The sequence below is a fragment of the Primulina eburnea genome, chromosome 13, assembly GCF_022965805.1.
Source record: "Primulina eburnea isolate SZY01 chromosome 13, ASM2296580v1, whole genome shotgun sequence".
NCBI lineage: Eukaryota > Viridiplantae > Streptophyta > Magnoliopsida > Lamiales > Gesneriaceae > Primulina > Primulina eburnea.
The window spans coordinates 2,913,365-2,928,912 of NC_133113.1; the positions used below are offsets into that span (position 1 = coordinate 2,913,365).

Genomic DNA, 15,548 nt, shown 5'->3' on the forward strand with positions numbered 1-15,548 from the left:
GGCAGAGTCCTATTACAGAGGATGAGGAAAAAGAAATGAAAATTGTCTCATATGCTTCAGCTGTTGGAAGTCTGATGCCAACCATGGTATGTACCCAGCCGGATTTAGCTCATTCTGTAGGTATAGTGAGTAGATTCCTTTCAAAACTGGGAAAGGAACATTATGCTGCAGTAAAATGTATATTCATATATCTACGGAGAATCTCTAAGCATAGATTGAGTTTTGGAGAATCCAAACTTAAGCCGGTAGGCTACACAGACATGGCAGGAGATGTTGACTCCCAAAAATCCACATCAGGATAACTCATTATATTTGCAAGAGGGGCCGTGTTATGATAGTCAAAGTTGCAAAAGTGTGTAGCATTGTCAACCACTGAAGCGGAGTTCATTGCAGCAACCGAGGCATGCAAGGAGCTGTTATGGATGAAAGGGTTTTTGGATGAATTAAGTTTTGTGCAAGATCAATACAAGTTGTTCTGTGACAGTCGGAGTATAATTCATCTTGTAAAGAATCCTTCAAAGCATTCAAGATCAAAGCATATTGATGTTCGCTATCATTGGATATAGAATGTATTGGAGAAGAAGTTGTTAAAGCTTGAAAAAATCCACAAATATGAAAACGGATCTGATATGATGGCCAAGACATTGCCAAAATGGAAGTTGGAATACTACAGAACTGTTGCAAGTATGATTTAATTCACAAAATGTGCGTGAGGTGGAGAATTGTTAATATTCAAGCAACCATATTGGAATTCAACAACACACACTTTGACAAATAACTAACATATGGGTAGTCAAAAATAGTTGGTTTGATTATGTAAACGATGATGTTTTAATTTTCTTTTCTTTCCTAAACTTCACCTATAAATGCATCCGTTCTTTATTTTAAAATCACACCAAAACACAAAATCCTCTTATCTACAATCATAAGTGTAGAAGTGAGATAATTGATTTAGTATGAGATTTTTTAAGGAGTATTTATCCTTGGAAGGAATGAGATTAGTGGAGAGAAAGTGAGTGTTAAAAACAGAGTCTTCTGAGTGAAATACTTTGTATTCTCAATTCTCTTGTCTTCTATGTTATTAATAAAGAAGTGATCTCTTTGAGAGATTTAGAGTCGACGTAGTCCAATCTTAGGATGAACCACTATAAATATTGGTGTTCATCTTATTCATTATTGATATTATTTATGATGTTCAACTGCTATGTTACTTCGTTTATTTGTCTGATATCCCAAAAGTATTAAGATGAAGTTCGGAAAAAACCCATTTAACTATGACGCTTGGTTTGATTACATAAGGTTGGAGGAGAGTCTCGGAGATAAAAACAAGATTGGGGATGAATATGAGAGGGTGTTGCAAACATTCCTCCTTCACTAGAGAAGCGATATTGATGACCATACATCTACTAGCGGATCAGTTCTATTTTGTATGAAAAGCTCGATGCCCAGAACGTGGATCGCACCAGAGACATATAGAACTTGTACCTCGAGACAATTCCTCGTGACAAATTTTCGTTTGCGAAGATTTGGTAGATGGCCTCGCAGTTTGAGATATGTCGGTTAGATATTGATCATGCACAACGAATCTTGGGGTCAGCAATTGGTAGGGCTCCCAAAGATAAGTTATTTAAATAGTACATTGAGATGGAGCTGCAACTTGGTAACTTAGATCGTTGTCTAAAGCTGTATGGAAAGTATTTGGAGTGGTCACCTGAGAACTGTTATGCCTGGAGCAAGTTTGCCGAGTTGGAAAGGTCCTTGTCTGAAACCGAACTAGCCAGAGCTCTTTTTGAGCTCACAATCGATCAACTTGCACTGCACTAGATATGCCAGAAGTGTTATGGAAAGCATACATTGACTTTGAAATATCAGAGTCTGAGTATGAAAGAGCTAGAGCCCTTTATGAGAGGCTTTTGAACCGCACAAAACACTTGAAGATGTGGATTAGTTATGCTAAGTTTGAGGCATCTGCTATGGAGAAGGACTCACAGGCCTTAGATGCACATGGAAGCGAAGATGAACAGAAGAGAAAATGCCTTCGGTTTGCTCGAGCTATTTTCGAAAGAGCCCTTAGCTATTTTAGAACTTATGCGCCTGAATATTGGAGGAGTGGTTGAACATGGAAAGCAGCTTTGGTGAGCTTGGGAATGTTGATTTGGTGCGCGTCAAGCTTCCAAAGAAACTCAAGAAGCGGAGGCATGTAGAAACCTAGGATGGCCGGCAGGTTACGACGATATGTCGACTACCTTTTCCTTGAAGAAATACGATCAACGACCATTAAGATTTTGGAAGCAGTATACAAATGGAAGAAGCAAAAGCAGTTTCTGGTGATGATTGATTAGCTCCTCTGAATGATGATTATTTATCTCTATCGATGTTGAATCCTTGTAAACACGCTGTAGCTTCTATGGTTGAAATTAAGGAAAAAAACACTTTTTAAATCCTTGTAGCTAAATATTTTGACATGGATGTTATGGCAACAGTTTTCTTGAATTTGTTGTTTAGACAGATGAATTATATTGTTTGAACTTTAAGTTTAGTTTAGCCCACTGGCACTCCCAAAAAAAAAAAGTAAAACGTTATGTGGGGTATTTTTTTGGTCGGCGGATGAGCTACTGCTACAGGACAAATAATATTTGACATGTGGATGAATTTTCTTTTGGGTCCAGAAGAGTTGTAATATACAGAAATGAGAAGAACCAAAATGATTCTTGGAATAAGGCAGTGTTTCCATGTACACGACGTACGACTGTACTTTGGTAAAAAAAAAAAAAAACTGAATTTAGCAAAATTTGGTATTTTCAGGCTCCTCTTCATATCCTCAATCATCAAGATACACACCTCGAACGGGAAGACCAATGATTTCGTGTTTAGACATGCCTCAGAAACCACTAGGTATCCTCACTGGTAACACCTACTGGATTCTTCATGTAATCTCCGTCGGCGTGAGATTGTGTATTGTTTTCTGCATCAATTTCACAGTACAGGACGCCATTAGCTTCTTCGTCATTCAAGTCAAGCTCGCTATCATAAGACTGATTTGTACTCGTGGGTGAGTCCAATGTTACGTCTTCATTTGCTCGTTTAATCATCCCTAGTTCACCTTCACTAGAATAGGGAGGTGCACCGATTGAGTCCACCACTCTCACCTTTCAAAAACAATTAAGTCGCATTGAAAAGTTGTGCACCAAGCTTGTATACAAATGCAATAGCACAATAATACATCAGAAGCTGCAATCCTTGCAAATTTCAAGGGGAAATTTTAAGGGGAAAATTTTCAATAATCCAGGGAGTGTTGTTGGAACCATATTTCCTAAAAAGCTCGCTTATGAGGGATGGTTTGCAAAAATTTACATTTTAAAGTTCTCCTTAGCTTATAAGTCGGAGACTAGGGAATGTACGTCCCAACTTAATATATATGGCATATGCGCTGACGTCAATCAGGTGTTGTGCAGAAAAATGCCAGAAAAATCACCCAAAACCAATTCAACCAAATATAAAAGGGATTTGAAAACTATCATGTTAGAAACCACTTTTTCTAGAAGTTAGAGCATATGCGAGATAGCTGTGATATGTGATTAAGTGCATTAAGTACCTGCAATGGCTTCATGACATTCAACTTGGGATCATCAGTCCTATCTAAAGCGTCTTGAGCTTGTGACTCCATGGAATCTCGTACAAGCTGGCTCAGAAAGCTAACATCATCAGACATAACACCAAGTCCCTTCAAAAGTTTAGAGCCCAGCTGTAAACTTGACTGCAAAAACAAAAAACAAAAAACCTGAGTCTAAACGCTTGATCATTCTAAAATGTTCCTCGTTAAGAATTGGGATCAGGATACCTCTGCATTTTCAAAAATCGCATCAGTTGCACCTGCTTTCTTCAAATCTAAGAGGTGCTTCATGTCCCGAGCCCAAGCATATATAGGAACCTGTGATGTCAAATGTTAAAGAATACAAACATACCAAACGAAACCTAAAGCTTTGGTAAAGCATTCAAGTAAATTTCTGTATGAAATGCCAATCTTCACGATTAATAGATACTAATTAGCAAGCCAGGGATTTAAGAATATGGATGATCTTTCACCTTCCAGACATGAACAAGTAAATTGGCTATTCTGTTCCTTTGGTAGTTCCAAATTTTTATCAAAGTTCAGGTCCAACTCCCTCCCCCTTCGCAAAATATTTTGGCTTAATATATACAATATTTTGGGTCTGGCCTACCTAATCCCATTTGTTGCCTGTTTTTTTTAAGTAAGAATGAAAATGGATGGTTTCAAATACAGACTAATTTACCCCAGGGAAGGCAAGACGAATCCTCTGAACAGCCTCGGTTGTTTTCTTCTTCCCTGTATACATGACCATCACTGCTTTGGGGGAACCGATACCAGCAGACTGCAAAACTGCTGGACGGGAGCCATCACCATAAAGGACTGGGAAACCAAGTTTTCTAGATGCCTGTAAAGGTAAAAACAAAAAAGAAACTTCTTATCAAATCATAAGATAAAATTTGTCTTGAACACAGAGAAAATATGTTTTAGATTCATGGGAAAGTGCTGAAAAATTCTAACATAATCAACTTTTTAGTATTAATTTGAAACAATTTCCAAGAAAAGCACGACAACTAAGATCTGATTCCATTAAAATTATTGCTAGGACCATGTACTATGTTATCTTTTCCTCTCAAAGATATGGGGGCTGTAAGATTTTACAACCACAGGACCATATTACCACTAGACAAGCAAGCACTACACCTAAAAATTTCATAATTATGGTAAAAAAATAATAAAAATTCTTTTTAACATTTTTGGTTCCTTGCAAAAACCGATATTTCATATTCTCATTGATTTTCTCAACACTTACCTTCACAACAGAGGGGTCAAGATCAAAAGCAATATATGGCCATCCTGCATTACCATCTATCCCAGAAGCCAATGGAGTGGACAAGAAATTGGCAAGAACCTTGAACAGGAGAAATTGTCTATCAAAATCGATTAATGCAGTTCAGCTAAACAAATAGTTTATAAACTGCTGTACCTGAGCTTTTTGTCCAAATCCAACTATAACAATCGGGTCGCTGGCATCAAAATTTACTGACTCATCGGTTTTCTGCATCATCATAATGTTTTAATCAATAACTCAAAAGTATTCATTGACAAATTTCAGATAGGTTTGCTTCTTAAGAAATTGAACTAACAAGAGAAAAACAAAGCTGTCTTAGCACTCATATATCAGGATTTCACACCCTGTAGATTGCCCAAAAATGCACCGATGAAAGATACAAAGGAGTGACATGTCCTTTAGCTAATCATTCCACTAAGTGTTCTCTGTCAAGAATTTGTTGCCAGTATGGATGTTTACACCACAAGATAGTTGTTTTAGGTACAAATTAACTTGTCTAGTTAATTGAACCATGTTAATTATTGTGTTGGTTTTCAGAGACTTACCCTCTCATTTTCAAACTTTTCACCAATAAAATCAGCTGCCTTTCTTCCTACGTCATTGAGTAGGGGGGTCAGTGCCATAGACAGAACAACAACAATTATGAGAAGTTTATTCAGCTCAAGTGGCAGCACGCCAAGCCTATGAAAGGGTATAAAAGTTAGCCTGTAATAGGAAACCCAAATAAGGATCATTGCACTCAAGCAAGAAAAATCACAAGTTACCTGTTTGCTAAAGAGAAAACAACAAATCCAAATTCACCTCCCTGGGAAAGAAGCAACCCTATCCTTACACTCTCTTGGAGAGTTAGTCCAACTCGTGGACCTATTGCTGTTATAATCAATGTCTTGATAGTTATCAACCCCGCCAAGAGTGAAAATACATTTGGCCATTCTCGGATAAGAAGCTGTCCAAAACAAGTACAATTGTAAAACATGTTACCAACTTTCTAAAGGACAAACGCGAGGTGAAAAAATAACAGTTGTGAAGAAGTTTATGTGAAGAAAAGGTAGTTGCTAAAGGATATATTTTGTTATCAGATTTGATATTAAGTGACAAATTTATTCTAAATTAAGAGAGGATTAATATAGTTAGCCCTCTAGGCATTATGCAGTGAATTTAGACCTTTGTGTCTGAACCACATAAATTTTGCAATCTTACATGCTAGCTCTCTTCACTATAATTATACCTTCAATAGTACTGAAGTCACTCATTAAGATGAATTAAGGTAAGAGACGATAAAATTTAAGCTGATGAAAAAACAAATAAATACCTGTGTATCAATAGAAGTCCCAGTCGTCAAAAAAAATAACCCAAGAAGTAATCCTCTAAATGGCCTAATGTCAGCTTCAATCTGCGTGCGGAAGTTTGTTTCTGCTAGAAGGGTCCCAGCTAGAAAAGCTCCTAGCTGCAAATGAAATACAGGAACATTCTCATGCTTCGGGGCCAAATTACACAAACCTCTCAAAATAACATAATCACATCTACCTATACCAAGGTTCAGAAGTGCTAACAATGCACAATAAAATAACTTGTTCACATCAACCTAATCTCCAAATCTATCAAAATGTTAACATCCTCTAGGGAGACAAAGAATGTCCATAATTTGGACATGTTTCAATGTAATATACCCTAAACAAAATTGAAATCTTAAACTTGACAAGTGTGTTTATATCAGTCCTATCTCCATCAGTTTGCAAAGATACGAAATCAAACCGTGTCACTGAAGCCCAACTTCTGTGTTATAAGTGATGTCCCAGAAACAGTCAGCAAGCAGAGGGCAACAAAAGCTTCTGAACTTCTTGTATCCGCAACAACCTGCAATCAACAACCAAGATACAACAACCACAGCATAAACGAGAATGCATCTGCAAATTTATTCTCCTCAAAACACACAACCTCAAAAACCCGCCTCAGAAGAAACTTTCCTCCTAGAGAAAGCAAACCTAGTCCACCTAAAGCTTTTAAACTTGCTTCAGCTAGCATTGGCCAAATACTTTCTTGCGTGAAATTCTGCAGATTTTACATATCGAAGTGCCAGTAGAAGTTGAGTTAGCAGCATTAGGATGCTTGAAAGAATAAGTATTTAATCTACCTGGCTTTCCAACACCGGCAGTATAACAAGAAGCGGGACAACAGCAATGTCCTACAAATATGCATAGTAATAGACTTCACATGTTAAGAAGAATTAAGTAAGACTGGCTCGACAAGTTCAGGGAAAAAAAAGGGAAGCAACAGCATGACAAGAAATATCTAGAAAATACATGAAACGAGTGACAAAGAAACTGAAATACAGAACCTGGAATAAAAGTATGCCCAGTGTTGCCGAGCCAAACTTAGTGGGAAGTTCTCCCTTCTCTGCGAGAAGCTATATATTACATGTAAGAATAATGTCACTAAGACTCAAGAGGCAGATATGATGGTATTAAACCATCTTAAAAGACTGAACCAATGAACCAATGAAGTGTACTCATACAAAAGGGCCTTATATATTAGCAATTTGGTCGTATCAAAACAAAAGTAGTCTCTTCATTTCTTAATATTAGAGATGCTGCGACTGAATCACAAACAAGCATCATATTGAAGAAAAGTAATCTGATACAGCCATATCCCCTAAAACGCATACAGATTAAACTTGATCATATTACAGTCCACAGCCCCCACCACCATCATTATAAGTAAAGAAATACGATTCAAAGGTCTTCAAAATGAGGATAGTTAAAACTAGTGTCAGCACATGGTACAAAACTATTAGCATTAGCACATGGTACAAAACTATTAGCATGCTCAATAGCTCCTTGAGAAGAAAGCTAACTACTTCAAGAAAATGATAATATTACATCTTGTTGTTAGGCTTTAGACACAGCAATATGTTTCAAAATGGCATTATAATAGCTGAATATTTTGTACTAAAGATCACACTCTCAATTCTAAACAACAAAAAATGTATATGTGTTTACATGACAGACACAACATTGATGCGTACAAATAACTGCTTTGGCCAAGGAATCGCTGACTCAAGTATGAGTGCTCATGGTTTAAAATTTTAATCCAGTACTGACATATTTATTCATACCTTATCTAATTAATTCTTCATAAAAGAATATCTAGAATTTAAAGTGAGACATAGTTCCGAAAGAAAAAACATGCAATACAGCAGTTTATAATCATCATAATTTTACGAACTAATAATTTCCAACCGGTACCACAAAACTCGACAATCATACTATTTCTTTTTGACATAAGAATCAAATTATTTCATGATGAATTAGTTTGCACGTAATATAGCTTTATATATGATAAAGGTTCAAAAAGATATTCAAATAAGAGTTCCATGCGCGCACTACCACCTTAAAAGTTAAACATCTTAGATTAGATGGCACGAAATGGAGATTAAAAAGTCAATGAAATATTCGAGAAAAATCAGGCATCTTTTAGAAAGCAATGTGCACTTTTATAAGTGGCCGAATAAAAAAAAAATCCTTTCCTCTAATCATTTAAGCTGAAATACCTGAAGAACAAAGGCTGAAGATGACAATGACAGCGCAGCACCAATTACAACAGCTTCATCGACACTTCGGATATTGACCTACAATTTTTGACAACCACCTTGCAGGTTTAACAGAAGATAATAACAGTAACTTAAAAGGTAAATCAAGACATCAGGCATCTCGGTGCTTAACTCATACATTATATGTTTAATGCATGGAAAAGACATCAATGCATGAGGTTACAATAATTGACTGTTGACAGATCAGTAATAATAATATGCACGAGTATTGTAACAGGTTACACACTTAGGAATTCACCTGTGAATATTAAATAGGAAGAGTGTAAACACTGATGACGCAGCTCTAGAGGATGTTAAAGAAGAAATAATTGTAAAATGAGACAATTAAGGGATTGTTAGCCATTTTTTTTGGTCTTTTGAATAGATAAGAAAACAAGCATAAATCAGGAAAGTTAGAGAATTTCTAATTTATTCTGATTTTTTTGTCCTAAAATATTTCTAGAATTGCTCTCTGGTCCTCAAAATTAGTCTTAGAATTGCTCTCTAATTTTCCTAATCATCTGTACCACTGTCCTTGAAGAAAATATTCAGTTTTTATTTCTCTATTCTTCTCTCCTTTTTCCTACACGTCATTCAGTCAAATGCCAATTTGACATAAGCTAGTATGATTGATAAATATCAACTTGCCGCAGCTGGAGAAAAACAACAGTATTAGCAATTTTTCGAATTATTGTTTCAAAATTTTGTCAACCATGATTGAACTCCCTGTTTTCGAACAGTGAGCTGGTAAAAAAAATTCTTACCAAGTCAGGTCTTGAGTGAAACAGAAACTCCAAAATTTTTGTTCCGACAGCACCATTCGGGGGAAGCTCAAACGCCGTGAAAGCGAGAGTTGATAGTAAAACCTTCAATAGAGAAAAACCATAAACAAAACTGAGTTATACAAAAATTTACTCGCATTCGTACAATATTACAGCTGAAAGGGTTAGGATGTTCGAGTCTCCACCAGAAGCTTAATTTTATAAGAGATGTAAAATGTGGGAAAAAAACCAAGATATTGTATTGAGGTTTTATTAGTTAAAAAGAGAAAACGCATTTTCCTACACAAGAAAAGTGAGCTTTGGGGATGAACATTTAGTAGCTGAGTGAGTATACTCTACATGGTAATCACATCCGAATGAAGAGTCATAATTGGGGTACAAAAACCAAATTGTGGCCAGATCCCGGCCAGTAACGAATGATGTCTCTTCAGAAAGGATAATAAAATAACAATCATTTCAAGTGAAGAACATAAGAAAACACAATTGGCAATTTGGCATCATTATGGCAAAATGTGCATGCCTGCATGGGGAAAAACGTGGGTAGAACTGTGGATTGAGAAAGGACTTGGGGCAGGATACATATTCCTGATTGATGATATAATGCAAGCAGAAATGCACCAGGGTAGACTTTAATAAGTGGTGGCTCAAGTGAAAGGTCAATGATACGATGAATATTTTGACATAGGAGAAAAGAAAGTAATCAAGTGCCTGCACCTAAATGGGCAGTAGTTGACGCACTGCTAAAACATTCAGGCCGAACACAGATACGCAAGTTGGAGACCAGCCAACTTGACAAGATTCACATTATGTGTCGGCTTTCAAGTTCAAGAAGTCCAGAACCTTTTCATGTTTTGATGTTCCTTAAAAAGTCCAAACATACTCTGTGATATGTTTGCATGAACAAGTGTTATACTACTAAAATGAAAATAAAGCAACTATAGCCTAGTCCATTGTTTGAATTATTTGCATTTTTAGAACAAAGTTTCCCCACCCTATACCTCACAGAGGCCAGTTATGGATTTATCTAGCATATTAAAACTCTATCTTCTCCACTGTCCAACACTTTTACTAGTAAACAGTTCGCGTGACAGTATAAGACACATGTTTTTTGTTATGATTTTAGATTATTTGATTAGCTAGATAGCTGCGAAAACATACCTGAGTTAGCCCCAGGCCAAATGCAAATTTTGCAAGAGCTCTCAAGCGATCAAGTGAGAGCTCCAAACCCATCTCAAATAACTGCAAGAAACATCTGTTAGTTGACAATTTCAGATAACATTTTTCACTAGGAACTTGACGATATTAAAAGCCTAAACAACTGAGAAAACTGACTTCAAAATATCACAAACAATAAAAATTTATAACATCTTTACATATGGAAAATTCGCATACCAGTCATAAGACTATTAAAAATATTCCACAATTCAATACTCAAAAACAAAAAAAAATAACATTATTTGTGACCTACGTAATCAACAAGTTGTTACATTGCATTTATGCTACCAAACAGCCATTTTATACACTTCCAAATTTATCAAACAAATTGTACACTGTAAGCTAGAAGTAACGAAAGCTGTATGTGTCTTTCAGTTTTCAAACCTTTGTTGTTGCCTCCTTGTGTTCGAAACAAATTTTCAAGCTTGATTATGTAACTGCAACAAGTTTCGGTACAAGTATTATACATCTAGTTAAAGTAACTTTTGTCTGAGCCCGCTATGTCCCAAGCTAACTTCTCAGAATTGCATAAACATATTCCATAAGTTTCTTGACACACAACCATCATATTGTAGAAGTGAGAATGAGTGGATTGCCGTGGTACCCTTCTGAAAGAGCAGCAAGAATGAAATTCATCTCTCTGATTAAAAGACAATCAAACAGCTCAACCTAGTTCATTCTCAATTCAATAATTACATCACTTTAATGTACAACTATAATAGCATCTTAAACCGCTTCTATATTGACAAAACTGTATATTGATTAACTCATTACATTGACAAGGTAACACTAAAGTACCATTTTTTATCTGGTATAAATATCTACCCTTATTTTTTGTCTTTGTCGATAAATCAACATCATGACAACAAGACGGATTAGAATAGAAACAGATCCAAACATCCTTGCAGAGCCTCAATGCCAATAATAAAAATAAATGATTTATCTGATTTAAACGAGCCACCGGGATAGTTTCAGAGCAATCGCTAATGCAAGGAAAAGCAAATGGAAAAATATTATTGAACTTACCAAGAAGAGAATCCCCCATTCAGATAGAATTTGCACATCAATGAGATTTCTTATGAGTCCGAGTTGATTGAGCACAATCCCTGCGAAGAAGAAACCCAGTATCTGAAACAAAATAGAGCAGTTAGCACCTGTTAATTTAATTTTCCTATATGAAACTACCAACCACCAAAAAATGACAACTCTTATTCAGCATTATGAACGTTTCTTTAAATTTAGAATCAGATAGCTTCCACAAAAAGGTATCCATCCACAAGTACGTCGCCAAGTGTAGCTAATATGGTTATAGACATGTCGTGTTCATAAAATGTCACAGGCATTCTATTTCTATTGGTCACAGATTCTAAACAATTTTAACCTCGAAGAATCTATTACTTCATACAGAAACATGCAAAGTTAAAATATTAAGGTTTTGATGCATTTCAACTTTGACCAAAATATTTTATGAAATACATGAACATCTGAAGATGCTCCATCACCATTTCAAGATTTCTAGCTGGAAAAGTCAACTTACAGGACTAGCTTTGATTTTTTTGAAAGCAGGAACAATTAATACAGTCACTGCTAGGAATGTCAGAGTGTCCAGGCCCAAATCATTGATGACATCAACAGCATTGGCAACATCAATTGATGAATGTATCCGGAATTTGACCTTTCTGATGTGTCTGTATATGGGAAAGCAAAATCCTTCTCCGCATCCAACAGAAGATAGTGATAAAGGAGTAATCTTGAAAACATTGTGTTTTCTGTATAGGAAGGTATGATTTATCCTGTGATGTATTGAAAATAATGGCTTATGCGCTAAGTGGCAACAAGAACAGGAGACGTCGAGATTTTGCGAGCATTGAAGTGGGACACAAGATATCCTTTTAATGGAACTGGCATGGAAAATGATGTCACTTCCCTGTAATACACAAAGGACGTATGCAGTATGAGCTTGTCTATCTTCATCCAAAATCAATGATAAGAAATAAGTTAAATGTCAAACAGTTTGGATTTATCAAAAAGCTGCAGTCTATGGAATTTCTTCTGCACCAAATCTTAAGGAATTATCAAGAAAAAGAATCTTGTTTCTCGGTTGAGTTACATAAGATGGAGAATTTTTTTGAATTTCCATGAAATTAAAAATAGAGTAAACACCGACTTATAAGTTTTTTGATACCGCTCAAACCACATAAGTTTTTTGATACCGCTCAAACCACATAAGTTTTTTGATACCGCTCAAACCATTTAATTTTCAAAAACTTCCTGCAAGATACACCAAACTGAAAATTCTACTATTATAAATAGAAAACCATCAGGCTCCGTACATTTTGCAGAAGAGAATATAATAAACTAGCCCAGTCATAGGCAGTATAAAGATGGTATTGCACAAATCTTCAGTAGACGGAATAGCATCCTCGATATATTGATTCAAATCAAGCTAGTGCCTAAAATGAAACACGGATATCTACAAGTAACTAACTTATTAAAGAACGACACCCTCAAGGCCTCAATTCAACGCTTCAAATTAACCTTAGTGCCTAAAATAAAAAATGAACATATGCAGACGAGAACACCAAACACATCAAGATTCAGCAACAAATTAAACTAGAATCTAAGATAATCATTCACAAGTGATTATTATGCTCCTTTCCCCAAATTTTCACTTTTCAGCCATTCATAATGTATAAGAGAAGCTTACTTTGGGGTTGTAGCAACACGCCACTGCATCCAACATAACGGCATTCAAGAAAATGAAATTTTTCACTGCCAAACATATAAACCATTTAAAAGACACTAAATTTGTGACAAAATATTAACTTTTTTCGGATTAAAAATGATGGGATTTTAACAAGAAAATGTCTTGAAGAGTCATTAACTGAAAATATGAATAGTAGGAGTAGATCCACACGTTTATGCCATTGAAATTTGGAACGTTTTGCGTATGCGCAGACATTTATCTCAACGGTCGTAGTATCAAAAAGAAGTTTTGGATGATCTTATGAAGTGATGTGGCGAATTAGTGATGGCAAACCATTCAAGCTGGCTCTGAAATGAGAGGTTGCCAGTGAATTATCTATCAAGAAAATTTTTTCTACTTAAAAAAATATATATTTTTCTACTTTTCGACCCAAAATCTTTTTTTTTTTTGTGATTTTTTATTATAATATTTATTTCTTGCTTTTATATAAGATAAATATATAACTTTTCATCAATTTAATGGTTTAATAAGAGATTTTGATATTAAAAAAAAAAGTAGCATCAAACTGCACTTCCTTGGGCATTGATATTTTATTTTATCATGATTTTAATATATAACTTTGTCAATATGTAATTATTTTAATATTTATTTTTTTATAGGTATTTGAAGGTTATTTTACAAAAAAATTATATGAAAAAATAGATATCATATCCTACAGTTGATAATATATATATATATATATAACAAAGGTTGGTTTTGGGACAAAATTATTTAGTCGAGAAAATATCATTTTATCAACTATGTGAAATTAAAAAAAGCATAAAACCTCGTGTGTAAGTGCACTCACAATGGGGTGTTAAATGCCCATTTAACACCTCTCTTTATTGTGAGTGGGCATAATAACACGCCACAAAACGCGTGGGGCGGCTCCACGCGTTTAAATTAAATTTTTTTATTTTTTTCATGCGGACCCCACGCGTATTAGAAATAAAAAAAATTAAATTTTTAAAATTTTTCTTTTTTCTGAACGGTTGGATTTGTTTTTTTTAAATTTTTTTCATTTATAACCGTTGTAAATTTTTTATTTTTTATTTTTTTAAAATATTTAATTAAATTCGAATTAAATTATAAAAAAATCCAAAAAATTTGTAATGTCTATTTAATTGCTAGTTTCAATTCTCTTCTATAAATACTCACAAATGTGTTACATATGTTCAATCTCGATGGGTGATTTTCAGATGTCCAACAAAAAAAGATGTCGAACGGACATTTGGGGTACTTCAATCTCGATGGGCGATTGTCAGAGGTCTAGTTCGTTATTGGTATAGGAAAAAGTTAAAACAAATCATGTTAGCATGCATTATTTTGCATAACATGATCATTGAGGATGAAGGAGGTCACTTGACAAATGGGTACAACGATGAAAGTGACGAACCCGCACAAACTATACATGGCTCAAACCGAGGATTTCAGGATTATCATCTGACAAATTCTAAGCTACGTAACAATCAAGTTCATCACCAACTTCGTGCAGACTTGGTTGAGCATATATGGGGGCAATACAACAACAATCCGTGTATTAGTATTTCATATGTTATTTTTAATTTCATCAAAGTGTGGTTTATTTAATATGAAAAAAATTTAAGATGATTGAGTGGATTGTGAGACCCATAAATAATAAGTTTTAATGTTAAAAGGAATATGGGTAAATAAAATATGTTGTTATAATGAGTATGTGGCAGTGGACCTCGCGATTTTTGATGAGTATAACACCCACCCATTGTGGATGCCCTAATAATTGATCATTTATACTCGAATGTTTTTAAAATTTTAGCGTAAACCTCCTAACTTACATTTTTTTTCGATTTTGGCCTATTTTTATTAGACTGCTGACAAGATACTGAAAAATGATGACGTGAAAAATATACAAATCATACGACCAAAAATGTAAAACGAAAAACATTGATTCTGACAAAATCATCTCATGATTTCAACTCTAATTATAGCTATAGGAGACAGTAGCTACCTACGTGAATTCACTTTTTTTATGGATTCAGTCGATGCTACCATCATGGGCACTGCCCCCAGCCACCCGAAGGCTGACACGTGACAAATAAATTATATTTTAAGAAAAATTCATGAATTTTTTAAAATATAATTTATTTGCCACTTTTTGAAAACCCAACCATGGTTGAGCTCCTTTTTTTTCAAGTCCGCATAAGTTTTCCCAATTTCAAGCACAGAAGACTCCATTTTCACCATTGCTCAACTAAAGTGTAGAAGAACTGAAGAATCCATTTTCACCATTTCTCAACTCAAGCGCAGAAGAATTCGACGGATAATTTGCGTTTAAT

At 35.1% G+C, this 15,548-nt stretch overlaps 1 protein-coding gene and 1 pseudogene across 4 annotated transcripts; one reads left to right on the plus strand and one right to left on the minus strand.

Annotated features, from left to right (window-relative positions):
- The first annotated feature begins 1,091 nt into the window (after nucleotides 1-1,091).
- LOC140810871 (pre-mRNA-splicing factor clf1-like) lies at nucleotides 1,092-2,674 on the plus strand (annotated as a pseudogene).
- A 16-nt stretch (nucleotides 2,675-2,690) lies between these two features.
- On the minus strand, nucleotides 2,691-13,542 carry LOC140810870 (K(+) efflux antiporter 3, chloroplastic-like). 4 transcript variants are annotated; one of them, XM_073168772.1, is made up of 21 exons: nucleotides 13,373-13,538; nucleotides 13,195-13,259; nucleotides 12,025-12,414; nucleotides 11,514-11,615; nucleotides 10,431-10,511; nucleotides 9,255-9,356; nucleotides 8,452-8,529; nucleotides 7,240-7,308; nucleotides 7,036-7,086; nucleotides 6,840-6,953; nucleotides 6,657-6,758; nucleotides 6,214-6,348; nucleotides 5,666-5,847; nucleotides 5,447-5,582; nucleotides 5,037-5,108; nucleotides 4,863-4,961; nucleotides 4,296-4,457; nucleotides 3,842-3,931; nucleotides 3,596-3,757; nucleotides 3,104-3,149; nucleotides 2,691-3,070 (listed from the first exon to the last, which is right to left on the minus strand). In XM_073168772.1, coding segments are annotated over exons 1-21 (2,418 nt in total). In that variant the 5' UTR covers nucleotides 13,374-13,538; the 3' UTR covers nucleotides 2,691-2,891. The 4 variants fall into 4 exon arrangements, with proteins under 4 accessions (XP_073024873.1, XP_073024872.1, XP_073024870.1 ...); XM_073168771.1 differs by having other exon boundaries at nucleotides 2,691-3,149; nucleotides 13,405-13,542; XM_073168769.1 differs by having other exon boundaries at nucleotides 2,691-3,149; nucleotides 13,373-13,536.
- Nucleotides 13,543-15,548: the final 2,006 nt, after the last annotated feature.